The sequence below is a fragment of the Delphinapterus leucas genome, chromosome X (assembly GCF_059928025.1).
Source record: "Delphinapterus leucas isolate spDelLeu-1000000601 "Yukka" chromosome X, BTC_Dleu_Yukka2, whole genome shotgun sequence".
NCBI classification, from domain to species: Eukaryota; Metazoa; Chordata; class Mammalia; order Artiodactyla; family Monodontidae; genus Delphinapterus; species Delphinapterus leucas.
This window is the reverse complement of record NC_143150.1, coordinates 105,837,265-105,864,049: the sequence shown is the minus strand read 5'-3', so window position 1 is coordinate 105,864,049 and position 26,785 is coordinate 105,837,265. Positions and strand designations below refer to the sequence as shown.

The following is a 26,785-nucleotide window of genomic DNA, read 5'->3' as shown; positions in this document are numbered from 1 at the left end:
TTATAGAATAAATTGGAACCAACAGAGACACTCATGAGCGATGATGTTAATATTTCTGACAGTTTAATTAGCTCATACTGGAGCTCTAGGAACTCAACTGTACTGTCTTAAGGTTTAGGTACAGTTCAGTGAAGTGACTGACATTCTTCTGCCTGAATTACTTCAAGGATCGAAAAAAGGTATAAACCTAATGATGTCAGCCGGTCGTAACTATCAGCTGTTGAGTCTCAAATGCAAGTGTCCAAGTACAAATGTGAGCTTGGCTTCTTTGTTTTACTGGAAACTTTCACGGCAGTTTCATGTATCCATTCAAACAGTTTTTGAGGGCCTATTACATCGTAGGTAGAAAATAAACAAGTGAAGTATAATCTTCTCTTCTTTTCTCAAGATTTTCACAGTTAAAACTCCTTTGGGTTTAACTAATCTCCTTTAAAAGTGGAAATCAGAATTATCACGTATATGCGTGAGTAAGAAGTGAATCAACCATTGAAAAATGCTTAAGGCCTAATATTTTCTGTGTCAGATTACACTGGAAAAGTGAAAACCGCTAAATGACACCTGAAATTAAAGTAATGCCACCAGACTATTCAATACTGGGCCAGATTTTAAATGTTAAAAAAAAAGCCATAGAAATTTCAGAACAGATTTATTTATATATTCAAGTGCTTATCAAAAGCCAACTATGTGCCAGGCAATGTTCTGAGTACTGGGATTATAGCAATACACACCCAAAAAGCCCTGGCTCCATGGAATTCACGTCCTTATGGAGGCACTCAGGCCTCAGAAAAGAGGGTTAGGGAGGGGCAGTGAGGAAGACTCTTCAGAAAGGGGAGTCTAAGAAGCCCTCGTTAATAAGGGGCAGATGAGCCAAAATGTTAGGGACTTGAGGCTGGGAGCCACGTAGATATTTGAAGGAAGAGTGCATGAGACAGAGGGAATAGGAAATGCAGACTCTGAGAGGAGAGTGTGATTGGCTTGCTCACAGAAGAGCAAGGAGGCGGCCAGTGCATACAAAGTAAAGTGACCGAGTGTTGGGGGGAACGTGCTTCTCTGGCTCAGGAATTTAGACGTGGTCACGTAACCTGCTTTGGCCAATGGAATGTTAGAATATGACATAAGCAGAGCCTTGTAACGTCCTTAAGTGGTTGGGCTTGCTTTCTTGTGCTTATGTGCCCTAAGAAGTACGTGGTCCAGTGGTCTTCTGACCCAGGGGGTTGAGAGACATGTGGAACAGACTTGACCCCAACCCACAACTTGGAGTCCAGCCTAGTTGAGCTCCAGCACAACTCCAATCAACCAACAAGATGGCATGAATGAAAAATATGTAACTTGAGAATTTTCCGATTATTTTGTTACAAAGCAATCGCTGATTGATATACTCTGTTTTAAGGCATCGAACTAGCAAGATACCAGTATTTATGGGTTATCTAATCATATGCTGATATGTGGCTATAACATTATAGGCGGCCCAAAAATGTTGACTCTAACAATACTGGTGACCACAAGCCTCCTCCCACAAAAAAAAAAAAAAAAAAAAAACCCTCAAGAAAATATTTATGGAGTCCCAACTGTGTACACTGGGAACTTGGCCAGCCCTCATCCCTACTTCACTGATCCATTGCCTGCTCAAATAGCACTGCTAATGGTTCAGGGATTTCTGACTTAGGTAATGGCAATTCTTTAGCATTAACACTTCAATCTGATTCTATTCTGAGGTGATCCCCACAGATATGCATAAAAATCCTTTTTGGATTATTGGCCCTAGTTTTCATGGTTTGTCTGAAGTTGGTCCAAAGAAATGACTGAAACATTAAAAAAAATCAATGTTTCAAAATAAGGGAAGACATAGAGTTAAAATAGCACTCTGATATAGCCTAATATGATAGACACTGCTGAAGTGAAGGAAAAAGGAGATGACTCAAGTTAATCTGAGATCAAAGAAGTGAAATGGTTTGCTATAGGCAAGACATTCTTTAATTCTTCCGAAATTCACCATGGTTTTAGGCTTTCCAGACGGGATGATATCTAACTCACTTCCCTTTCCTCAATTCAAATGGTGATAAGGGTTTAACTTGCTTAAAAAGTGACTTCAGCCAGAATTGATGTAAGCTGAGACACAAGAATCCTCACACCTATGATTTTGTTTACACCCAAGCAAACTGTTTTCTCTTTATACAAAAGGAAGCTGTGTATTAAAACGCTACTTCGTCTTAAAAAGGGGGCTGTGCATGAGCAAATATGCCCTCCCCTATTTTTCTTTGGATTGCTTATCTAAATCATATATTATGTTTTTAACCAACTTCCAACTTGATGTGTGACTACTTTGTCATTCCTGCCTTTCTCTAGTTTTCCTTAAGAAAGAAAAGATCTACCCGGTACCTGATATTTACCTTCAGTGACTTTGTGAAATTATGACCTGGGGTAGATGGTTTCAATTTTACATAAAAATGCTGTGTTTAAGTTCTTTACTATATTAACGGTATACAATGATGATGTTGATTACTAGTTGGTTAGTGTTGAATAGTGATGGAAGATATTGAAATTAGTAGCTATTATTCGTTTGTAAAATTTTTATTGAGATATAATTGACATGTAACGTATTAACTTCAGGTGTACAACATAATTATTTGACATAAGTATATACTGCGAATTGATTACCACAGTAAGTTAATATTCATCATCATAGTTACAAATCTTACAGAAGTTCTCGTCACAAGAATAAAAGATTTAATAATCTCTTAGCAACTTTCTTTTAGTTGAAGTTTAGCTGATTTACAATGTTGTGTTAGTTTCAGGTGTACAGCAAAGTGATTCAGATATATATATATATATATATATATATATGTATATGTATTCTTTTTCACATTCTTTTCCATTATAGGTAATTACAAGATATTGCATATACTTTCCTATGCTATACAGTAGGGCCTTGTTGTTTATCTATTTTATATCTGTTAATCCCATACTCCTAATTTACCCCGCCCCCTTCTCCTTTGGTAACCATAAATTTGTTTTCTATGTCTGTGATTCTACTTCTGTTTTGTAAATAAGTTCATCTGTATCATATTTTTAGATTCCACATATCAGGGATATCATATGATATTTGTCTTTCTCTGTCTGACTTACTTCACTCAGTAAGATAATCTCTAGGTCCATCCATGCTGCCATGCAACTTTTAAACATACAGTACAGTATTGTTAACTGTAGTCTCCACGCTGTACGTTATATCCCATGCAGGACTTATTTATCTTATAACTGGCATTTTGTACTTTTTGACCACCTTTGCTCATTTTGCCCAGCCCCTACCTCTGGCAACCACCAGTCTGTCCTCTGCACCATTTTTCATTCGCACTAAAACTGTGCACAAGGGTTCCCCCCTTTTCTTCACGTTCTCACCAACACTTGTTATGTCTTGTCTCTTTGATGATAGCCATTCAAACAGATGTGAGGTGATATCTCATTGTGGTTTGGATTTGCATTTCCCTGATGATGCGTGTGATGTCCAGCACCTTTTCGTGTACCTGTTGGCCAGTGGTGTATCTTTGGTAAAATGTCTAATTGACCTTCTCATTTTTTAATCAGATTGTTTTTTCTCTTGAGTTGTATGAGTTCTTTATACATTCTGAATATTATCTCCATATAAGATATATGATTTGCAAGTATTTTCTCCCATTCTGTCTTTTCATTTCTCGATGGTTCTGTCTGCTGTACAGAAGCTTTTTATTTGATGTAGTCAGATTGTTTTTGCTTTTGTTGCCTTTGCTTTTGGTGTGAACTCAAGGAGTCATCACCGAGACTGATATCAGGGAGCTTACCCCCTATGTTTTCTTCTAGGAGTTTCATGGTTTCAGGTCTTACATTCAAGTCTTTAATCCATTTTGAATCGATTTTCATGTACGGTGTAAGACAGGGGTCCCATTTCATTCTTTTGTATGTGGCTGTGCAGTTTTCCCAACACCATTTACTGAAGAGACTATTCTTTTCGTATTGTATGTTTTTAGCTTGTTTGTTGTAAATTAATTGACCATATGTGTGAGGGTTTATTTATAGGCCCTCTATTCTGTTCTGTTGATCTATGTGTCTGTTTTTATGCCAATGCCATACCATTTTGACTACTATGGCTTTGTAATACAGTATGAAATCAGGGAGCATGAGTCCTCCTGCTTTGCTCTTCTTTCTCAAGATTGCTTTGGCTCTTCGGGGTCTTTTTTTTTTTTTTTTTTTTTTTTGTGGTTCCATACAAATTTTAGGATTTTTGGTTCTATTTCTGTGAAAAATGCCATTGGAATTTTGATTGGGATTGCACTGAATCTGTAGATTGCTTGGGGGTAGTATGGACATTTTAACAATATTAATTCTTCCAGTCAACGAGCATGAAATATCTTTCTATTTGTTTGCATCTTCTTCAATTTCTTTCATCACTGTCTTACTTATAGTTTTTAGTGTACAGGTCTTTCACCGCCTTAAATTTATTCCTAGGTATTTTATTCTTTTTGATGCAATCGTAAGTGGAATTATTTTCTTAATTTCTCTTTGTCGTAGTTTGTTATTAGTGTGTAAAAATGCAACAGATTTTTGTATATTGAGTTTTTATCCTGCAACTTCACTAACTTCATTGAGCTCTAACAGTTTTTTGGTAGAGTCTTCCAGGTTTTCTATATATGTTATCATGTCATTTGCAAATAGAGATAAATTTACTACTTTCTTTCTGATTTGTGGGCCTTTTATTCTTTTTCTCACCCAGTTATGCTGGCTAGGACTTTCAGCACTATACTGAACAGAAGCGGCAAGAGTAGGCACCCTGGTCTTCTGATCTTAGCAGAAAAGCTTTCAGCTTTTCACCACTGAATATGATGTTAGCTGTGGGCTCGTCATACATGGCCTTCATTATGTTGACATATGTTCCCTCTATGCCCACTCTGTTGAGAGTTTTTTTATCATGAATGGATGTTGAATTTTGCCAAATGCTTTTTCTTCATCTAGTGGGATGATCATATGATTTTTCTTTCATTCTGTTAATGTGGTATATTTATTCATTTGTATATGCTGGACCACCACCCATGCAACCCAGGGATAAATCCCACTTGGTCATGGCGTATGATCCTTTTAATGTACTGTCGAATTTGGCTTGCTAATATCTTGTTGAGAATTTTTGCATCTGTATTCATTAGATGTTGGTCTATAGTTTTGTTGTAGTGTCCTCGTCTGGCTTTGGTATCAAAGTGTAATGCTGGCCTTGTAAAATAATTTTGGGGGTGTGATTTCCTCTTCAATTTTTTGGTAAATGTTTGAGAAGGATTCGTGTTCTTTTTTAAATGTTTGGTAGAATTTGCCAGAGAAACCATCTGATTCTGGGCTTTTTTTGGGGGGGGTGGGGGGGGACTTTTGATTATAGATTCCATCTCCTTTCTCATTGTTGGTCTGTTCAGAGTTTGTTTCTTCATGATTCAGTCTTGGCAGGTTGTATGTTTCTAGGAATTTATCCATTTCTTCCAGATTATCCAACTTGTTGGCACATAATTGTTTTCAGTAGTCTTATGCTCCTTTGTATTTCTGTGGTATAAGTTGTACGCATCTCTTCATACATTTCTGATTTTGAGTCCTCTCTCTTTTTCTCTTGGCGAGTTTGTCTAAAGGTCTATTTTGTTTATCTTTTCAAAAAGAAAAAAGAAGCGCTTCGTTGCACTGATCTTTTCCATTATCTTTTTCATCTCTGTTTCATTTATGTCTGCACTGATCTTTCTTTCCTTCCATTAACTTTGGACTTTGTTCTTCTTTTTCTAGTTCCTTGAGGTGTAAAGTTAGGTTGGTTGTTTGAGACCTTTTTGTTTCTTGATGCAGGCATTTATCTGTATGAACTTCCCTCTCAGAACTGCTTTGCTGCATCCTGTAACTTCTGTTATGTTGCATTTCCATTTTCGTTTGTCTCAAGGTAGTTTTTGATTTCTCCTTTGACTTCTTCATCAATCCATTTGTGGTGTGTACAGTAACACACTGGTATGTTATTAAGTATTCCCATATTTGTGAATTTTCCAGTTTTCTTCTTGAGATTGAGTTTTGGTTTCATAACACTGTGGTCAGAAAAGATGCTCGATATGATTTCAATCTTCTTAAATTTACTGAGACTTGTTTTGTGGCCCAATATATGATCTATCCTAGAGAATATTCCATCCTAGAGAATGTTCCACGTACACTTAAGAATGTACTCTGCTGTGTTTGGATGGAGTGTTCTGTATGTATGTTAAGTTCATCTGACATAATATATGGTCCCATGCTTCCTTACTGATTTTCTGTCTGGATAACCTATCCATTGATGTACGTGAGATATGTGGTTAAATCCCCTACTATTATTGTATTGCTATCTGTTTTTCCCTTTAGGTCTCTTAATATTTGCTCTATAGGTTTAGGTGCCCCTATGTTGGGTGAATAAATACGTACAAATGTTATAGCCTCTTACTGGAATGACCTCTTTATCATTGTTGTAATGCCCTCCTTTGGGTCTTATTTTAGTCGTCGTTTCAAAGTCTATTTTGTTTGATAGAAGTGTAGCTACCCCAGGTTTCTTTACATCTTTGCATCTGAAGTGACTTTTTTATAGGCCACATAGGGCTAGGTCTTGTTTCTGTTGTTGTTTTGTTTGTTTTTGTTGGAAAGGATTTCCGTTAAATTTTAATTTCAAAGTTACAGGAAAATTCCAATAGTAAAATAGACTCCTAATATACCCTTTACCCTGATTCACCAAGTGTTAATGTTGCCATATTTGCTTTGTTTCGCTTTCTAAACACATAGATTTGTTATTGTTGTTATTACTGCTGACCCATTTCAATGTAAGGTTCAGGTCCATGACCCTTTTTCTCCTAAGTACTTCATCATTATGTCCTTGAACCCTTATCTTATGGAACCACATTGCACTATATTATCATCTAATTTGTAGCCTGTATTTAAATTTCACCAATTGCCTTAATAATTCATAATGTCTTTTATAACTATAACCATATATGTGCACATGTATATAGTCCACCCCCACCCCGGAACCTAGGGTCATATGTTGCATTTGTCTTGTGTCTTTCCTTTCCTTTTGTTTTGTCTTAAGTATAGTTGATTTACAGTGTTGTGTTAATTTCTGCTGTACAGCAAAGTGATTCAGTTATACATATATATATATATATATATATATATTTAATATTCTTTTCCATTACGGTTTATCATAGGATATTGAATATAGTTCTCTGTGCTATACAGTAGGACCTTGCTGTTTATCTAGTCCATGTATAATAGCTTACATCTGCTAACCCCAACCTCGCACTCCATTCCTCCACCAACCTCCTCCCCCTTGGCAACCACAAGTCTGTTCCCTATGTCCGTGAGTCCGTTTGTGTTTCTCAGATAGGTTCCTTTGTGTTGTGTTTTAGCTTCCACATTTAAGTGGTATCATATGGTATTTGTCTTTCTCTTTCTGACTTCACTTAGTATGATAATCTCTAGTTGCACCCATGTTGCTGCAAATGGCACTATTTCGTTCTTTTTTTTATGGCTGAGTAGTAGTATTCCATCGTATATACGTACCATATCTTCTTTATCCATTCCTCTGTTGATGGGCGTTTAGGTTGTTTCCATGTCTTGCCTATTGTGAATAGTGCTGCTATGGACACAGGGGTGCATGTACCTTTTTAGATGAGTTTTGCACGGATATATGCCCAGGAGTGGGACTGCTGGATCATGTTCTATTTTTAGTTTTCTGAGGAACCTCTGTACTGTTCTCCATAGTGGCTGCGCCACTTTACATTCCCACCAACACTGTAGGCGTGTTCCCTTTTCTCCGTGTCTTCTCCAGCATTTGTTATTTGTAGAGTTTTTAATGATGGCCAATTCTGACTGGTGTGGGAGGCAGTATCTCATTGTAGTTTTGATTTGCATTCTCTAATAATTAGCGATGTTGAGCATCTTTTCATGTGCCTCTTGGCCATTTGTATTTCTTTGGAGAAATGTCTATTTAGGTCTTTTGTCCATTTTTCTTTCTAAAAAATTTTTTTTTACTGGGGTATAGTTGGTCTATAATGTTGTGTTAGTTTCTGCTGTACAGCAAAGTGATTCGGTTTTACATATACATATATCTATTGTTTTTCAGATTCTTTTCCCATACAGGCCATTACAGAGTATTGAGTAGAGTTCCCTGTGCTATACAGGAGGTCCTTAGTAGTTATCTATTTTACATATAGTAGTGTGTATGTGTCAATCCCAATCTTCTGCCCATTTCTCAGTTGGGCTGTTTTTTGGTTGTTGAGTTGTATGAGCTGTTTGTATATTTTGGAAATTAAGCCCTTGCTGGTTGCGTTATTTGCAAGTATTTTCTCCCATTCTGTAGGTGGTCTTTTCATTTTGTTTATGGTTTCCTTTGCTGTGCAAAAGCTTGTAAGTTTGATTAGGTCCCACTTGTTTATTTGTTTTTATTTCTATTGCCATGGGAGACTGTAGGTCTTGTTTTTTAATCCATTCAGCTGCTCCATATATTGTGATTGGAAAATTCAGTCCACTTAAATTTAAAGTAATTTTTGATAGATGTGTACTTAACTGCCAGTGAAAAATTGTTTGCTGGCTGTTCTCTAGTTCCTCTGTGCCTTTCTTCCTCTTGCTCTCTTCCTTTGTGATTTGATGATTGTCTGTAGTGTAATGCTTAGATTCCTTTCTATTGTTTGTGTATAGGTTTTTGCTTTGTGGTTACCATGAGGCTCAGATAAAACATATTTATAACAATCTGTTTTAAGTTGATAATACCTAACTTCGAACACATTCTAAAGCTCTACATTTTTACTCTCCTCCCTCTGTTTTATGTTTTTGATGCCACGGTTTACATATTTTTATCTGTGCGTCTATTAACAAATTACTTTGGTTATAGTTATTTTGATTACTTTTGCTTTTTAACCTTCATACTGAATGTATAAGCAGTCAGCCCATCACTATTTTTGAATTTAATTATATAATTGCCTTTACTTGTGAGGCTTACGCTTTCATGTTGTCCCGTTACTAATGAGCTAGCACCCTTTTGTGTGAGTTTAAAGAAGAAGTCCGTTTTACATTTCTTGTAAGGCTGGTGTAGTGGTGTTGCATTCCTTCAGCTTTTGCTTGCTTGTCTGGAAAACTCTTTCTCTCTCCAATTCTGAAGGACAACTTTTCTGGATAGAGTCTTCTGGTTGGCAGGGTTTTTGTTTTTCCTTTAAATACTTTGAATATATCATGAAACTCCCTTGTGGCCTGCAAAGTTTCTGCTGAAAAATCTGCTGATGGATTTATAGGGATTCCCTTGTATGTAACAAGTTGTTTTCCTCTTGCTGCTTGTCTTTCACTTGTGACAGTTTAATTATAATGTGTCTTGGTGTGGGAACTGTCCAGGCTTCCTGGATCTAGAAGTCTGTTTCCTCCCTCAGGTTAAGAAAGTTTTCTGCTTTCTCTCTCTCTTTTCCTTCTAGGACCCTATATTAGGAATATTTGTCTGCTTGATGGTGTCCACTAAGTTCCTTAAGCTATCTTCTCTATCAATCATTCTTGTAAAAAAATTTATTGAAATATTGTGGATTTTACAATGTTGTGTTTCAGATGTATAGCAAAGTGATTCAGATATGTGTGTGTGTGTGTATATATATATAATTTTTTCGCATCTCTTCCATGATAGGTTATTACAAGATATTGAGTAGAGTTCCCTGTGCTATACAGTAAGTCCTTGCTGGTTACCTGTGTTATATATAGTAGTGTGTATCTGCTATTCCCAAACTAATAACCCCCCCGCCCCACTTTTCCCCTTTGGCAACCATAAGTTTGTTTTCTTTCATTTTTCTTTTTCATCCTATGATGGATGAATTCCACTGCCCTGTTTTTGGGTTTGCTCATCCTTTCTTCCAATTCATCTAGTCTGCTGTTGAACCCTTCTATTGTATTTATCGGTTCAGTTATTGTATCCTTAGCTTTGTGATTTCTATTTGGTACTTTTCTTATAGTTCTCTCTCTCTTCCTTGGAACTCTCACTTTAATGCATTGTTTTCCTGACCTTGATGAGCATCTTTAGGGCTGTTATTTTGAAGTCTCTATTTGCAAAATACTTTTATGTCAATCTCTTTACGGTCTTTTTTGAGGTTTCATCTTGTTCTGTTCTTTGGAATGTATTATTTGTTTTTTCATTTGCCTTGACCTTTGTGTTGGTTTCTATGCATTGGCTATAACAGTTACCTCTGCCATCTTGAAGGCGTGATCTCATGTAGGAGGTGAGCCTTGTTTTTCAACCCTGCCCTACCTCTGGGTCATCTCTCAAACTTTTGTGATGGTCCAAAGAGGCTTCTTTGCTCTTAGTGGCTCTGAGTAGTTAGTTGAGGGTGTGCCCAGACCTGTCAGTGTTCCAAAGGGGGGAGGATTTCAGTCAGCACTTAGATGCAAGATGATTGGAAGGGTGACCCCCCCCCCCGCCCCGGCAAATAGCTTTTAAAGGATGTAAATAGACCTCTTTCTTTCAGGGAAAAAGTGGGAGATGTAAACGTTTCTGTGTGCCCCCTCTGCACTGAGCTCTGGGGAGATGATTGATTGATAGCTATTTAAAAGATGACAGCTATTTAAAAACTGCTTTTTTTTGGTACGCTACCATTCCATTGAACCTGTGAACATAAACCCTGCTGGCCACCAGATGTGTGCACAAGCTCCTTTATGGGAGATACCAGTGACCTGGAGTGAGGCAGCAGAGTGGGAAGATGGCACGGGCTGGCCTGCCCGATCTCTAGAGAGTACAGAAGTCAGCCCCTGTATATGTGTGTTAAATGAGTAAGAAGCCTGCCTCTTCAGGCTGAGGCTTGTAAGTTATAAACAAACAAACAAAGAGGACTGTTTCATGGAAAGACTGGATGCATTCCAGTCTGCTGCCTCTAAGCTGTGCACTTGGCGGCAGGGGTGGGGGGAGGCGGGGTTAGCCTTGTTGAGTCCACGTGAGCCCTTTAAGTTCCATAGCCTTGTGGATCTCTCTCACGGATGCAAGGCCCACTGACTGACTTCAAAGTTAGTTAGGTGTTTGTTTGTGAAGGCCAAAACTTTACTCCTCAGGGAGAAGCTAATAGTTGACAGTTCTTTCCTGGTTGTGTGTCATCATGCCAGGGATGGGGGTTTACAGCAAGACTGTCTCAGGATCTCCTACCTGTTTCTTTTAAATTAATTTTTATTGGCATCTAGTTGATTTACGATGTTGTGTTTGTTAGGTGTACAGCAAAGTGAATCAGTTACAGATATACATGTACCCACTCTTTTTTAGCTCTCTTCCCAGATAGGTCATTTTAGAGTATTGAGTAGAGTTCCCTGTGCTATACAGTAGGTCCTTAGTCGTTATCCATATTTTATATATAGTAGTGCTATACAGTAGGTCCTTAGTAGTTATCCATATTTTATATATAGTAGTGTGTACGTCTTCCAATTATTTTCTCCCCTGGTAACCATAAGTTTGTTTTCTACATCTCCTACCCGTTTTGATGGGGGCTTTTTTTCTGTTTGTTTGTCCACCATCTAGGAGTCCCTCAGCTAGTTCTTGAATTTCTTTGAGAGGGCTCTGTGAGTGGGGGGGGAATTCAGGATCTTCTTATGTTGTCATCTTGATTCAGAACCTCAGGCTAAATTTCCTAAGTGTGCACCGTTCCATAGCTACACAAGGTTATACTGTGCTTGGCTTCGAAAACAAGCATCTTACTGAACGTCTGTCTGTCTGTTACATAAAAGGTGATCAAATGGGGAAGAAAGTGAGCAAGACTCAGCCCTTGCCTCTAAGGAGGTTAAGCTCTAGGGAGAGGAAACAAAGTCTAATAACGAAGACAGAATAAATTAATTACAGGATATAATAATGCATGATCAAGTGCCCCAAAAAGACGAGTGACAACGATGGTACATTGCAGGTTAAGACGACGTCGCGCACGGGGTCGGAGATGGCTGACTGACAGCGTGGATTAGTGAAACGGCATGGTATGTGTGCACGAGCACTGCGGTCTGCAAATGGAGGCAGGGGATCATGTTTGAAGACAGTGAAAAATTGGGCTCTAGAGGAAGGTGAGTCTACCTTCGAATCTGAACACCGTGGCCAAGGAGTATGGACTTGAGGCAAACAGGAGCCATAAAAAAAGGGAGAAGAATAATTAATTAATATACAATCTGAATGTCAGGGAGACACGTGGAAGATGGCTTGGAAAGAGAGCCTAAAGACAGAGAAGCCAGTTAGGTGAGTATTCATATTGTCTGTTCCATCACGAGGGCTACGAGTTTTTCTCTCGTTTGTTTATGCGAAGCAAAACAGACTGACCTTGATGACTGCAGAGGTGTTGGTGGGGCTTGGCTCAAGAAGGAAGGTAAGTAAAGGGGTGGGTTTAGAGGTAATGAATATGTTTAGTACCTTGGCTGTGATGATGGTATCACGGGGTATATACATATGTCCAAACTTATCGAGATGTGTACATTTCTTTGTATGTCAATTACGCTTTAATGTAGGTAAAGGGGAAAAAAAGTGTGGAAAATGACTGCCTTTGTACAGTTTAGAAATTCTGGAGGTTGATCGCAAATTTTAGATCGTTGTGGGGTTTTTTTTGGTTTTATCCAGAAAAATACTCACTCACTCAGGAGAGAGGTCTAGGCTGACAATCTTGAGAAAAGCCTTCCAGCGATGCACTGAGGGGACACATCCTCACCTGTGCGGTCAGGTGGCATACATACATACTTAGCCTGAATCCAATCGTGAGTAAATGCAAAGTGAGAAATGTTTTACAAAACAACTGGCCTGACCTCTTCTGAAATGTCAGTCTCATGAAAAAATCTGAAGAGGCTAGGGAAGTGGTCTAGACTCCTTAGGAGAGTAAGAGAAAGAAAAAGAGACAAGGCAACTAGCAACTAGATGCTGCAAAGCGTGACCTTTCACTGGCTCCTGAGTGAAAAACCCCCAAAAGCCAGAAAGAATATTCCTGGCAGAATGGGGGAGATTTCAATTTAAATTAGATAATAGTACTGTATCGCTGTTTACTTTCCTGAGTGTGATTAGGTTGAAGTGTTACTAAGTATGCAACGTAATCATTAAAACTATACAGGCACATAAAACATACATGAGTATCTAGGCAGGATACATAAAGATGTTTGTTAACGTAAATAGATGTGACTGTCAATAAATAAGGCGAATGTGGCAAAACGTTGAAGTAACTGCAGTTCTGCCCTAAGTTTGAAATTGTTCTAAACAAGCAAGCAAGCAGGTAAGGGACCTTCTTCTTTAAACATTGTTTAAACGAACGAGTAAAATATAAAATGTTCTTTAAAAAAGAATGATTGATTGGGTACAAGAAGTTAAGGGAGTCAGAGATAAGCTGTTCGGAAGATAGACTTGGTTCATTTCTAACAGAATGTGAGTGTCATTAGTAGGACGTCGTCCCCTTTTAAAAGACGTCTAGAACGCACATATGGTACCCAGAGAGTTTGAGGAAACACTCCAACTCATTAGATCACCCAGTATGACTTCACCCATGTTTCTCTTTAAAAAGTCTTGGGGTTATATATTAAAAGAATGCAACTCTGCAACTCTCTACCAGAAAATGGTTCCGCAAATCCCAGCCATATCACGTCTCAGAGCTTCAAAGCACGAGGATACATACACACTGCCTTTGTTTCAACACCTGTGTGCATCCTGCCCTGCAAGAAGATGGTCTTTCTTTTTCTTCTTTGTGGTGAAGAAAAGAAAGTCACCTTTGAATTCACTCTCTCTCTTCATCCAGAGAACAAACTTATTATTAACAACAACAGAGCCTATCCATTTTACAGTGGCAAGTCATCTCTTAGCCTAACTCGGCCACTGGAGAAAGCAAGCACTTTCTGTTCTTGCATTCAGTTCTGCCACGATCCTCTCAGCTCCACGGCCTGACGTGGACTTTAATTTGGGTCCTTTCATAGGCACGCTGCCTCTTTGCCAGTGTTGACAGGCCTAAATAATTAATGCTTCTAATAAGCACCCAGGGCTCTGAATCTCACCACTCAGATATGTGACTTCGTTTCACAGGCTTTGCTTGCTTCAAAAAAAGGCAAGGCAAAATCCTGCCGGAGGCATTAACAACAACAGAGGTACTAGAACGCGGTTATTTTTGGAATTCACAGACTTTACAAAGGCATATAATATTCTGTCATATGCTGCGCTATCGCTTACAGTCCCCACAGGCCATTAGCTCGACTCAGATCTCATGTGGAGAAAGAGAATCTGATGCCCTAAATCACTGAGGTGTGGTAAAGCTGGGAACACAACTCCAAACAAACATTTCCTCTTCCTTCAGAAAAGAAATGAAAGCTGGCTTTTCTACAAGCTTTGATTTCTCTAATCTCAGTGCCCTCATCCACCCTCGTCAACTTCTTCAGGAATCTTTCTCCTTTCCCAGTCAACCCTGGCCCCCTCCATGACCTCCATGTATATATAATCAGCTCACTGGGAGGCTACCTCTTAGACGTAGGCGTCACTGCAAAGTGTTTTACTTTCCATGCTGTCCAACTTGGGAATTTTCCTGACCACGGTCCCCAATCCTCCACCATAAAATGCACTCATACCTTTCCTTTTTGTCCCATCAATTTGGATTAGGCACTTCACCTCTCTATATTCTACTCTCACGGAAGATCCTAAGCATAAAATGAATTCTTCGACATACCATGGGACCAGGCGACAGAGCTTTAAGTGTGAATCAAGGAGTCCCAGGTCTCTTCCTTTCTGTGAGGTAAGAGGGTCAAGTAAACCCAGTTTAGGACCCAGGAAAAAGAAAGCATAGAGCATGCGGTGACTCGTGCTGGGCCTCACGAGAGGAGGGGGACAGAGCAAGTATTTGTGGCCTTCATAAAACCCCCTACTGTCTAGCCTAGCACAACAAGAAAAAGCAGTACGCAGATGGCCGGCAACCACCTGTCGTGGTCCTTTTAACAATGGATTCATTACCCCCTGCAAAATGCTTTACTTGTTTTGACCTTTTTTTTGCCTCATGAACTCCAGTTTTCTTGGAACCCCGTCCTAGGCAGAGAAAAGACTACTGAAGACCACCACCAGACCTGGCTGACCATTTTGTCTACACACTTTTTTTTAATCTCCGCCCTCAGTGTTACTTGATAATGTTCCATTAGGGTCTAAAGAAAGACCCTTTCTCTCCTCAAGCCACACTCATTTTCAAGATTACCTGACCTTTCGTTTCCGGGAAAAGACAGACCTCTCCAACTTGCCTTCTCTTAGCCACTTCTGAGGAAGCACTGTCAGCTACTGCGCTTACGGGGATCCCCTGAGCTGTAATTTATTTTCCTTTCGATCGAGCCCTTTTCAGCATTTTGACCTCTTGCAGTCATCTTCTTCCCGAAACCTAGGCCGGCTTGTGTGGCTGAGCCACACTGACTCCATTTTGTCAGCTCCATCCTGGGCACACAGGCCTGCCTCCTCCCTCCCCTTTCTGTGTGACTGACTGAGCTTCAGCCTGCTCACCAGGACTGTGCCCAAGCCAGACAAGTTCCCTATCGGCTTGTTATCCTTACCTTCATCTGATACAAAAACTGGAAGAGTGCCCGTTGCTGGCACAGATGGTTAATGGTCCTGAGACCACCCCACCCGCCCCCGCCCAGAGGGGAGGAGAAAGCCCCAGTTTCCATCCGTGCATACATGCTTTGGCCCCTTTCGGCGGCAGGGCGTGCAGCTGCAAACGTTTCAGGATCACCGTCCACCTGATGCTACCCATAATAAACTTCATAATTGTACTTTAAGTAGTTGCCTGCTTCGTTTTTTGGTCTTGGAGGCTATTATTCAGTAATCCCTCTTCGGTAACCTTTCCAACACTACTCCCCACTCCTTCACTACGCCATCACCCCAACGGAGGTCCTCCCCGAGGCGCTGTATCCAAGCACCTTTGTTATATATATTTCTCATCTCACCCCCTTGCAGCTGTCAATTCTGTGGAGTTCGCTCTCACATCTCTCCAGACTGTCCTTTCACCCCCTCCTAAAACAAACACAGCGTTTCCACATTCAAAGGGATCATTACCTTCTTCCAACCAAATCCTCTCCCCTCATTGCCTTTCCTTACATTTTCCAGTCAGTCCCCTGGCCTTGGGTACTCTATTTTCAAGTAAGTCCCATAACTTGGCCTTTGTGATTGATTGATTGCCTCCTAACGAGTCTTTCAACCCGTAAAAGTTTTATTTTTACTTCGGGGCAGATAAAACTGCCGGAGTACATCTTTTTAGCTATTTCTCACCTGCTAAATGATCTTCAGCGGCTCCCTGACACTGACCACACCCCTCTGCCCAATATTCACGTCACTCTAATGTGACCCCCAACCTTCCTCTGCAGCCTTCCTTCCTCCCCGACCCCACCTCCTGCTTGGACCCTATCTACCTAACTGGACCAGTGGCTCCTTCCTGCCCTTGGCCCAAGGCCCTCATCTCTCTCTACATCTTCAGTTATGCTATACCTTCTTCCACATATGCTCAGTTCCTACTCCATCCTTCAAAACCCTTCACAAATATCAATCCGTCGAAAAGCCTTCTCTGATCTGCGAAATGAATGAAACTGTAGTACCACGTTGCCTTGTTCTAACTGAACAGCCAGTCCTTTGCGGGCTAGGACTATGTCTTTCATCTTCGTACCCCGAAGGCATTTACGACAATCCCTTGTCCGGAACCGATATTAGATAATTTAGCGGATGATTTAAACCTCTGGGCAAACAAACAGTTCACCATTTCCAGACCTTAAGAGAGAACAAACTCCAGGAGTAGCTGAGACAGACACTTACCCATGGATTCCGAAGTTTGACTGCCCACCACCCGGAGCAGCATAGGCTGGCTGCTGTCTGACCTCTGAAGAGACGTAGAAGGAGAGGACGCCGTTGTACCATTCACCTTGGCCTCTGCCTGGGGCTGAGGCATTCAAAAGAAAAGAGAATTATTTTTCATAATAAACACGCAAACAAATATATACCTATTACAGACACTCAAGACTCAGAAATTACTACTTTTCCTACTTAGAAACCTCCCAAAGATGGTTATTACATTTGGGAAATTTCACTGTTGATAAGATCCATGGATACTGTCTGTGTACCTGAATTGTACCCCCCTTCTAAGTCTGAGATACATTACGGCTACGGTGGAATACGATATAAAAAATGATGAGCCTCAATAACCGAAAGATTTAGAAGGTCATGTGAGAATGGTGAATAAAAAAATTATGTTTTAGGGATTACCAAAAGAAAAAAACCCAAAGGTATACCAGAAAATAAGACTAATTGAAAAAAAAAAAAAAAAAAAAAAAAAAGAGTTCCGGGCTTCCCTGGTGGCGCAGTGGTTGAGAGTCCGCCTGCCGATGCAGGGGACGCGGGTTCGTGCCCCGGTCCGGGAAGAACCCACATGCCGCGGAGCGGCTGGGCCCGTGAGCCATGGCCGCTGGGCCTGCGCGTCCGGAGCCTGTGCTCGGCAACGGGAGAGGCCACAGCAGTGAGACGCCAGCGTGCCGCAAAAAAAAAAAAAAAAAAAAAAGAGTTCCATTTCAAGAGGTAAAATTTTCACTTTGAGGTAACTAGTGGAAACCTTTCTGTATTTTTTTTTTCCCCAAGATGAATTTTAAATCAGTCAAATAAAAGACACTTTTGTAGGAAACAATCTGGGACAACTATAAAATGACATGCTAGTTGTTCCTCCTCTTCTTATATCCCTTGATATCTAGCACTTTGCTAGGCACATACTAAGTAATTAACAAATCAATGCTTATTACAGTTCTGAAAAGGACTCGGAGTTCTAGTGTTTAGTTTTGAAGAGGGGAAAATGATGTTTTGTAAATATCCCATGTTACAGAGAGGTGGCTCTCACTTGCTCCAGCAGCTGCCTTAGCCTATGTAACTGGGATTCCAGCTGTTTATTGTGGTCTTCCAGGATTTGCATCCTGGCTTCCAGGCGGCCTTTGTGTTGACGCAGTAGCTTGGCCTCAGCAATGAGCTCAGCATCCCGGGGACTCTGGGGAGAGGTGGGCATCATTTCAGGAGGGGACGGCAGTGGGGATAGGCCTTTATGCTCATGCTGCTGCTTGAGACGATCATATTCTGCTTGCAGATTCCTGTTCGGCATCAAAGAAGTGGAAAAGAAAAAAAAAAAAAAGGAAAACTGAATATCATCACCAGATTTCTTATGCAATGGCAGAGAGATACATCTGACCACCACCAAACACAATAGCAAGCAAAAGGGAGGCACTTAATGAATGGTTTTTATGACGACGATTTTAGTGATGCTAAAAAAACAAAATAAAATTTGAAGCGTCTGCCCCGGAATATGTGAGGGGGAGATGCTTTTCAATCTTCTATACTCAAAAGCCTTATAAGTGCTATGTTTACGTAATTAAGCAGCAAAGGAGTTAATCATTTTGTAAATATTTCCTTATACTGTCACGAGATTACAATTCTTATACCTCTGTCAACACTTCGCTTTGCTTAAAAAAATCATCAAATATTTTCAACAGCAACGTGCAAGGACATAGTAAGAGTGCACCCATGTACCCACCACAGCGCTTTAATGAATTTAACATTTGCCATATTTTCTTCAAATTTCTTTGAAGAAATAAAATATGACAGTTGCAGCTGAAGCTTCCCCACAGATTCTCCTTACTATGATACCAGTTCCCCGCTCACCAGTGCCCCCAAGGAGATAATGCCATCCTGAGTTCCACGACCATCATTACCACGAATGCATCCACAGATACTGGCTTGCTGAGATTCGGCTTCTTCTACCCTACATAAATGGCCATTTCACGTGATTCAATCTAATAGCATTATTTTGCATGTTCTTAAACTTTATGTCTAAGAACTCTGTTGAAGCATGTACATACCATTCTAAGAGTTGCTTTTTGCCTTCAACACCGTTTTGGAGATTTATCCATCTTGATACATAATAGTTCATGATTTTAACGGCTGTAAGGTATTATTCTGCTGCTTGAATATGCCAACAACACTCTCCTCTCAATGAACATTTAGGTTGTTTCCAACTTGTCACTGTTACAAAGAGTGACGCAATGAACTTCTGTCTACCTGTCTCCTTGGATACCTGTCTAAGAGATTCTTTACAGAATGTATGTAGATGTAAAATTGCTGGGTTCTAGCAACATCTTCAACATTGCTACAGATCACCAAACTGCTCTCCTAAGAGATTTTATACCTATTTACTCTCCCACCAGTAGTGAGTGAGATTTTCCATTTGGTCACATCTTCATCAAATACTTGGTGTTACCAAACATTTAAGTTTGGGTTGATGGGTACATTTTAACGAGCACATCTCTGACTACTGGTGAGGCTGAACTTTTTCTGTTTTGGCCGTACCGCGTGGCTTGTGGGATCTTAGTTCCCTGACCAGGGATCGAACCCGCGCCCTTGGCAGTGAAAGCACAGAGCCCTAACCACTGGACCGCCAGGGAATTCCCCGAGGCTGAACTTGTTTTATGTTAGTTGGCTTTTCATGTTTCCTTGCCCATTTCCCTACTGGGTTGTCTTTGTCTTATTCACGTTCTGGATATGTTCGAGATGCTTATCCTTTGCCAGTTATATGCACAGCAGATACTATCTCCTACACTTATCTTAGCATAGCTGACCTTTAACTTTATTCTTGGCATCTTATTGTACAACAGTTTTTAGTTTCAAAACACTCCTCCATGTTTTCTGCTTTTTATGTTTTAAGAAAATCTTCCTTACACCTACATTTTAAAATTCAAAATTTTGTTTTTCACAGTTAGGACTTTACGCAGAATCTTTTATGTTTGGCGTGAACGTAAAATCTAATTTTACTATCCCCACATAGATAACTTATTAAGCCAGCCCCATTCATTGTGTAGTCCACCTTTCGTCCACTGATTTCTATGGCACTTATATAATACGTCAAACATCCATGAATACACAAGTGTGCTTCTGAGCTCTCTAGTCTCTGCTGTTGGTTTATCTGTCCCTGTGCAATTCCACACTATGGCTTTAAATACATTGTCTGTCTGGTAGGCCATCTCGCTCCCCCTTTGTTTTGTCTGAAAAATTTTCTTGGCTCTTCAGACCTCTCTGATCATCCCTATGATTTTAGTGTCAAGATTTCATATTTCAGGAAAATCCTTGTTGAAATTCCGGGTTTCACTTACACTGACTGTATAGATTAAAATGGGAAGAGCTGACTCCGTGTTATTGAGTCTTCATATCCAGCAATATGGTGAAGCTCTTCAGTTATTCTAGTCTCCTTTTATGTTCATTAACGATGTCCTGGGACTTCCCTGGTGGTGCAGCGGTTAGGAGTCTGCCTGCCAATGCAGGGGGCACGGGTTCGAGCCCTGCTCCGGGAAGATCCCCCATGCCGCGGAGCAACTAAGCCCATGCGCCACAACTACTGAGCCCACGTGCCACGACTACTGAAGCCTGCCTGCCTAGAGCCTGTGCTCTGCAACAAGAAAAGCCACCGCAATGAGAAGCCTGCACACTGCAACGAAGAGTAGCCCCTGCTCGCCGCAACTAGAGAAAGCCCGTGCGCAGCAACGAAGACCCAACACAGCCGAAATTAAATAAATTAAAAAAAAAAAAAACAGGGCTTCCCTGCTGGCGCAGTGGTTGAGGGTCCACCTGCCGATGCAGGGGACACGGGTTCATGCCCCGGTCCGGGAAGATCCCACATGCCGCGGAGCGGCTGGGCCCGTGAGCCATGGCCGCTGAGCCTGCGCGTCCGGAGCCTGTGCCCCGCAACGGGAGAGGCCACAACAGTGAGAGGCCCGCGTACCGCAAAAACCAAACAAACCAAAAACAACAAAAAAACAACAAAACCAAAACAGCGTTCTGTAACTTCCTGTGTTTTTCCTCTAGCTTTTAGGTTGAATGCTTAAATCATTTTTCTTATTTTTATGCCTTTTAATAAATACACATAGGGGTATAGGTTTCCTTCTTGCTTTAGAATTGCTGAGAATACAATTCCAACGGAGGACACCCGTTATTTGATACCCAGCAAATGAGCAGAACTCTTGATACCTTTCTTCCGGTTACGATGAATGAATACCAAAATAAGATGACAGATTTCTGTGGTTCACAGATGGTATTTCATCGGGTTGGAGAATGCCCTATCCACAAATGTGGGAGATGTCTGTCTGTGAGAAAAGACGTGAGAGGCAAGTGGTGAGCAGGCAAGAAGAGTTTGCCCATTGTCCCTCGGGGATGGCACGTCTTCCGAAATGCCTAGTTTCAAAATGCTGGACCTCTGCACCGAAGATGATTTTATTTCAATCCAATCTGTTTTTGTTTCGGGCTTGTCTTTTGTTTAAAGCTCTACCCTGGACCTAACGTTACAAGTTTTCTAGGAATTTGTTTAAAGTCATACAGGAAAATCAATCCATGATCTTTTCCATTTACAGGAACGTAAGTATCCTATCTGTATTGATTGAAATCCTATCTGCTATCAATCTTCAAGGAGAGTTATATGTGCAGTTTGTTTCATGGCCAATCTGCTTTGACAAAGCAGTAATGAGAAGAAATTCATCAAAATAAGTTTACCCTCAGCCAGATTGTACACATAGGTCCTCTGGGTGTGAACCACCGTAAGTAGTTGTTCACATTAATTAAACCCAATTTCTGGCCGCTTAACTGACAGTCATGGAAATGTTTCCGTGAACCTGAAGCAGCATCCAATGTTCACAAGGTTTCATTTGATGGGAATTATCTTCTATTTTTTTCCCCTTGAAGTGTTCACTAAAAGAAATCCACCTTCACTGAAATGTCCCAGTTGGTAACACCTTTTTATGGAGAATCCTATCCAAGACTTTTCTTTCTACCAGAGTGGGTCATCCACGATGCTCTTTTTGAAAACATTGTTTTTAGACATGGACTTCAGGACAGTACAACAAACGATTACTATCCTCCCACTTACTTTTCACAAAGTTACTGACAGGAGACCACCTTTTCCAGAGACGTCTTTCTCTGGGTCTAGTTTCCCACAGAGCTCTCCTTTACTGAGTTATTTCTAAGTGCCCTTGTTCAGAAACCATGGTTTAATACATACAAGACACTGCACTTCTGTTTTTTATGCTTTCCACTGAAAAACAGAAAAAGCTCATTTGAATCAGCCAGGGCTTCCCAAAGCTGAGCTGTAAAGAATACCAATTGCTCTCTACATAGGCCTTTCTTGCCTTCCCAGAGGTTTGAAATTTCTCTCAGGAGACCATTTCCTTAAAGGCCCACATCATTCTTCAGTTTTGGAGGATTCTCGGCTCTTACTGCTTCAAATGTTGCTTCTCTGCCATTTCCTCCATTCTCTCTTCTGAAACTTGTACTAGGTGTATGTTAGAGTCTTGTGGTCAATTCCCCATCTTTCCTTAATTGCTTATTTAATATTTACCTGTTTTTCTCAGTGCTGTGTATAGTAAAGTCCTCAGCATCATCTTTCCAATTCCTTACCTTCCCTGACTGGGTCCAGCCTAGAATTTACCCTGTCTATTGAGTTCAGTAGCTTCAATGACGATAGTTTTTAATTTCCAAAGATGTCTTTTCCAGATCCATCTGTACTTCATCAATTTCTGTCTTTTCATTTATTTTAATAAATGGTATTTCCTTATTTATGTCTTTGAGCATCTTAAATGTACTTACAATCTTTGTTGGACTGTTCTGTTTTATTTTCATCTAGGCTTAATTCATCATTTGATGGTCAGTTTGCGGGGGCTATCTCAAGTCTGCGTGTGTTTTGGATTTTGGTTTGGAGACATTTTGAAACGGATAGAGTGTGTTTTCTGCTATATTTCGTGTTTGAGTGTTTTCCATTCTACTTCTCTCTCCTTCTGAACTGACTCTTCTCTGTCAAGTGGTTTTATGGCTGTTTCCACTCAGGCAGCAGGGTCTCAGGGCCTCTAGTCTAGGGCTAGATCTTATATTGGTAGTTTGAAGCTCCTACATTGAGTGATATGAATGCAATTATTGCTAATTTCATTCACCAGGCAGCATGGTTCAGGTCCTGGCTTCAAGGACCTGGCTGTGATGCTCCCCTTTCTCAACCATGCTTCTCACTTCTTCCCTAGGTTCTATGCATTAGGTCCATGGCTACATACATATAAGCTGTAGTCCCCTGCTGCAGTCCAAATGGTTCTCTTTTTCATTTTCCTTTCAAATATAAGTATGTGTCCGTCCCTCTCCAGGTGTGTTTTGGCAGGACCCTGATCTCAAATCTGGCTCTGAGCCCTGACCTGGTGAGGAGAATTTTAATTCCTGTTATTCCAACAGGAGTTTGAAAGTCCACTGACCAGCGTGTGAGCCCCACACACTGCTCACCACGTCCTGCACTCCCCCTCCCCCCAACTCCCCATTTCTGGTCCACAGAAATGTTCATCTTGTTTTCAAGCCCAACTATGGCTTTAAAATTTTTTTCACTCCATACATTACCTACCACTGCACAAATGGTAGGAGAAGAAGATGCCTTAAAGCAAAAGCTAACATTATCTTAATCAGGAGCCTACCAGGACATGTTGATTTTGTAAATGTACGGTCAGGGTTCCCACAGTACTCGTTCAAATCTAAATTTACCAGAACAGGGTTCAGTGAACCAAACAAGTGACCTCCCCTTAAACAAGTATGTGGCATACATAAAACTTCTACTGAGCTCAATAACAAACTTATTTATTTTGAGGGAATGGTTTTTTTCCTGAAGCTCTGAGGCAGGACAAGCTGTCATGCCAAAGGTTCGAAAAGCCAGAAATAGCACCCGAAATAGCTCAAAAGGAGGTATCTTGGCCAGAAACCAAGTAAAATACAAAGTTCTTTGACTTGAGTCTAAGTTCTCTTTTACAGGTATTTATAAATTTTGATGAAGATTACCAAGAAAAACTGATGTGCAAAGAGTTGAATCAGGGCTTCCCTGGTGACACAGTGGTTGAGAATCTGCCTGCCACTGCAGGGGACACAGGTTCGAGCCCCGGTCCGGGAAGATCCCACATGCCGCGGAGCAACTAAACCCGTGCGCCACAACTACTGAGCCTGCGCGCCACAGCTACTGAGCCCGGGTGCTGCAACTACTGAAGCCCATGCACCTAGAGCCTGTGCTCCGCAACAAGAGAAGCCACGGCAATAAGAAGCCTGCGCACCGCAACGAAGAGTAGCCCCTGCTCACCGCAACTAGAGAAAGCCCGCGCGCAGCAACGAAGACCCAACGCAGCCAAAAATAAATAAAAATAAAATTAATTTTTAAAAGCACTTAAAAAAAAAGAGTTGAATTACAGATAACTTTTACTAAACATTTCCTAATAAATGTGGTCATGGTTACAGAGCAGTGTTAGGGGTTGGGAAATGAAGCCAGTTAGCCCTTATGAACTAAGTCATTTTCTTAAATTTAAAAACTTCTATGCCAGTACCTTTTAAAGTACATCGTAATGCTGGATATTTTTGGACGCAGTATTTATAAAGCACATAGGGGATATCATTCCCATAAAAGATCAGTGAGATACCACTGTTCCAGGGTGAGTCATTTTAAACCTTAACCACAAGTACATAATCTGCTCATTTTAACAGTTGGCTGTCAATTTATATTGTTTGTTACAGATACATATTTTGCTTTTCTTGAAGTTATACATGTACGTTTCACCCCTATCGATTCTCTAATTGTTAGACAGACGGTATTTGTGGAGTCATTTCAACGTCGATGAATATACGTCAGGGAGCGGACAATGACTCCACAGAGAATCTGTTTAGGTCCTTGATTATCCTGTAAATTATATTTCTCTGGTAGCTCCCTAAAGAACACTAATTCAATTTCACTTCACATGGTTTCTGTCACCACAATTTCTTCCTGCAGCCAGTCTTGCTAAAAGAAAAAAAAAAAAAAAAAAAAGTCTCCCATCCATTATTAATTTCTTACTCTCCATAGAGCTTAAAAAAATCCCTCCATTCTACAACTATGTAGCTGTATCTGATTAATTTTATGTCATCATGTGTATAAATGTGGTTGTCCAGATACGAATTTACATTAAAAAATTTTTCCTAACTAGCTAATGGATATAAGAAACAAATCAAAAAAAAAAAAAAAAAAACCAGAGAGAGAAATCAAATTGGCCTTTACCTCTACCTGCTGAAAACATGAAAGCACCTGGTCCCTCCAGCAATCATAACAAGCTACATGCTAGTTATAATAAAGAACATTACAACAATCTTTGTGTAAGTTCTATTGATTTACTGATGTCAACCAAGCGTTTTCAACGTAGGTCAGGTACTCTTTAAATGGAACTTCCGTGCTGTGTGTAATTATATAATTGAAGATCACTTTCCAGTGATCACCGTCTTAACAAGTCTTATACATTAAACTGTATATCAAAGCATGAGCACACACAGGATCCGTTTCATAAAGTGGGAACAACTACAAAGGTCTGCATCTAAAAAGATTAGGCCCAGAGAAATCTAGCTTTACCCTCATACAGTGTTAAAAGCAGCTAAATCATATCCACCAATCTGGATTCAGGCAAATGTAGTAAATCACACAGAACTATTACAGCAACTATAAATCTAGCAAATTAGCAGTTTCTAAAAAAAAAAAAAGGGAAAGACAAATTTCGCAGGCGTGAGGTATTTTAAAAACTGGAAATTGCACAGAGCCTTTTTCAATTATAATTAAAATATTTAAAGCTATACTGTAAAATTTTATCAAACACAAAGTCAAAAATACCCCTAAACTAGATGGAAAGAGACATTAATATGCCTTGGCACTACCAGTGTTAATTATGGAGCCGCTCACAGGGTGGGAAGTAAAAATATGCATATTTTAGGTCTGCCTTAAGCAAAACAGTAAAAATGGCAGGAACCCCCCCCCCCAGGCTCTTGTTTCTAATCCTCTTCTCTTAACATTGTCCCCTTGTAATGCATGTAGAGCTCTTAAATTCCAGCCCCTTTCCTACTGAATAAACCTTACTGGGATTTCATAATAATGTACCATTTCTTCCAGTGATATCTGCGTTTAAAAGCAATGCTGAAGCAGGACTTCCCTGGTGGCGCACTGATTGAGAATCTGCCTGCCAATGCAGGGGACACAGGTTCGAACCCGGTCCGGAAAGATTCCACATGCAGCGGAGCAGCTAAGCCATTGCGCCACAACTCCTGAGCCTGTGTGCCACAACTACTGAAACCCGCGTGCCTACAGCCAGTGCTCCACAGCAAGAGAAACCACTGCAACGAAGAGTAGCCCCCGCTCGCCGCAACTAGAGAAAGCCCACACGCAGCAACGAAGACCCAAGGCAGCCGAAAAAATAAATAAATAAAATACCTTTACTTACTTATAAAAAGCGATGTTGAAGCAAGTAAAGAAAAATACGAGAAGTTTTTTTGGACACATTGCCTTTTTGGTGCCTTTTATCGCCCGTGGCTGAGGTGGGAATTGCAACAGGGTTTGAGAGCACGGTTCTGGAGTTACAAAGACCTTGATTCACAGCCAGGCTCTGCCAGCTGCTGAGGCTGGGCAACTGACCTAAGCACTCATCCCACCAGGAGGTTCAGTGAGCCAGTGCGGTCTACATTCCCTATGTACAACTTTGTTAGAACCAGACCCAGCCCAATCCAAGTGTTCATAATTATTATGACTTCTTTCTCTATATTGTGTACTCTTTGGATTTGGAACCTCAGGTGTGCTGAAAGCTTCTTACCAAAGGAAAGCACCTAAATTGTCTGAAATAAAAGCAATCTAATAACACCCACTGAACTTGGCAGAATATATATAGAGAGAGAGAGACAGCGAGAGAGAGAGAGAGAGAGAGAGAGAGAGAA

General features: G+C 40.5%; 1 protein-coding gene across 3 annotated transcripts in view; it reads right to left on the bottom strand.

Annotated features, from left to right (window-relative positions):
• DMD (dystrophin) overlaps nucleotides 1-26,785 on the bottom strand; it is a 151,915-nt gene that overhangs the window by 19,020 nt on the left and 106,110 nt on the right. For all 3 annotated transcript variants that reach the window (XM_089904641.1, XM_022562112.2, XM_022562110.2), the window contains exons 14-15: nucleotides 17,865-18,108; nucleotides 16,796-16,919 (exon numbers count right to left, since the gene is read on the bottom strand). In XM_089904641.1, coding sequence (XP_089760767.1) covers nucleotides 16,796-16,919; nucleotides 17,865-18,108 — 368 coding nt within the window. The remainder of the gene's footprint in view (nucleotides 1-16,795; nucleotides 16,920-17,864; nucleotides 18,109-26,785) is intronic.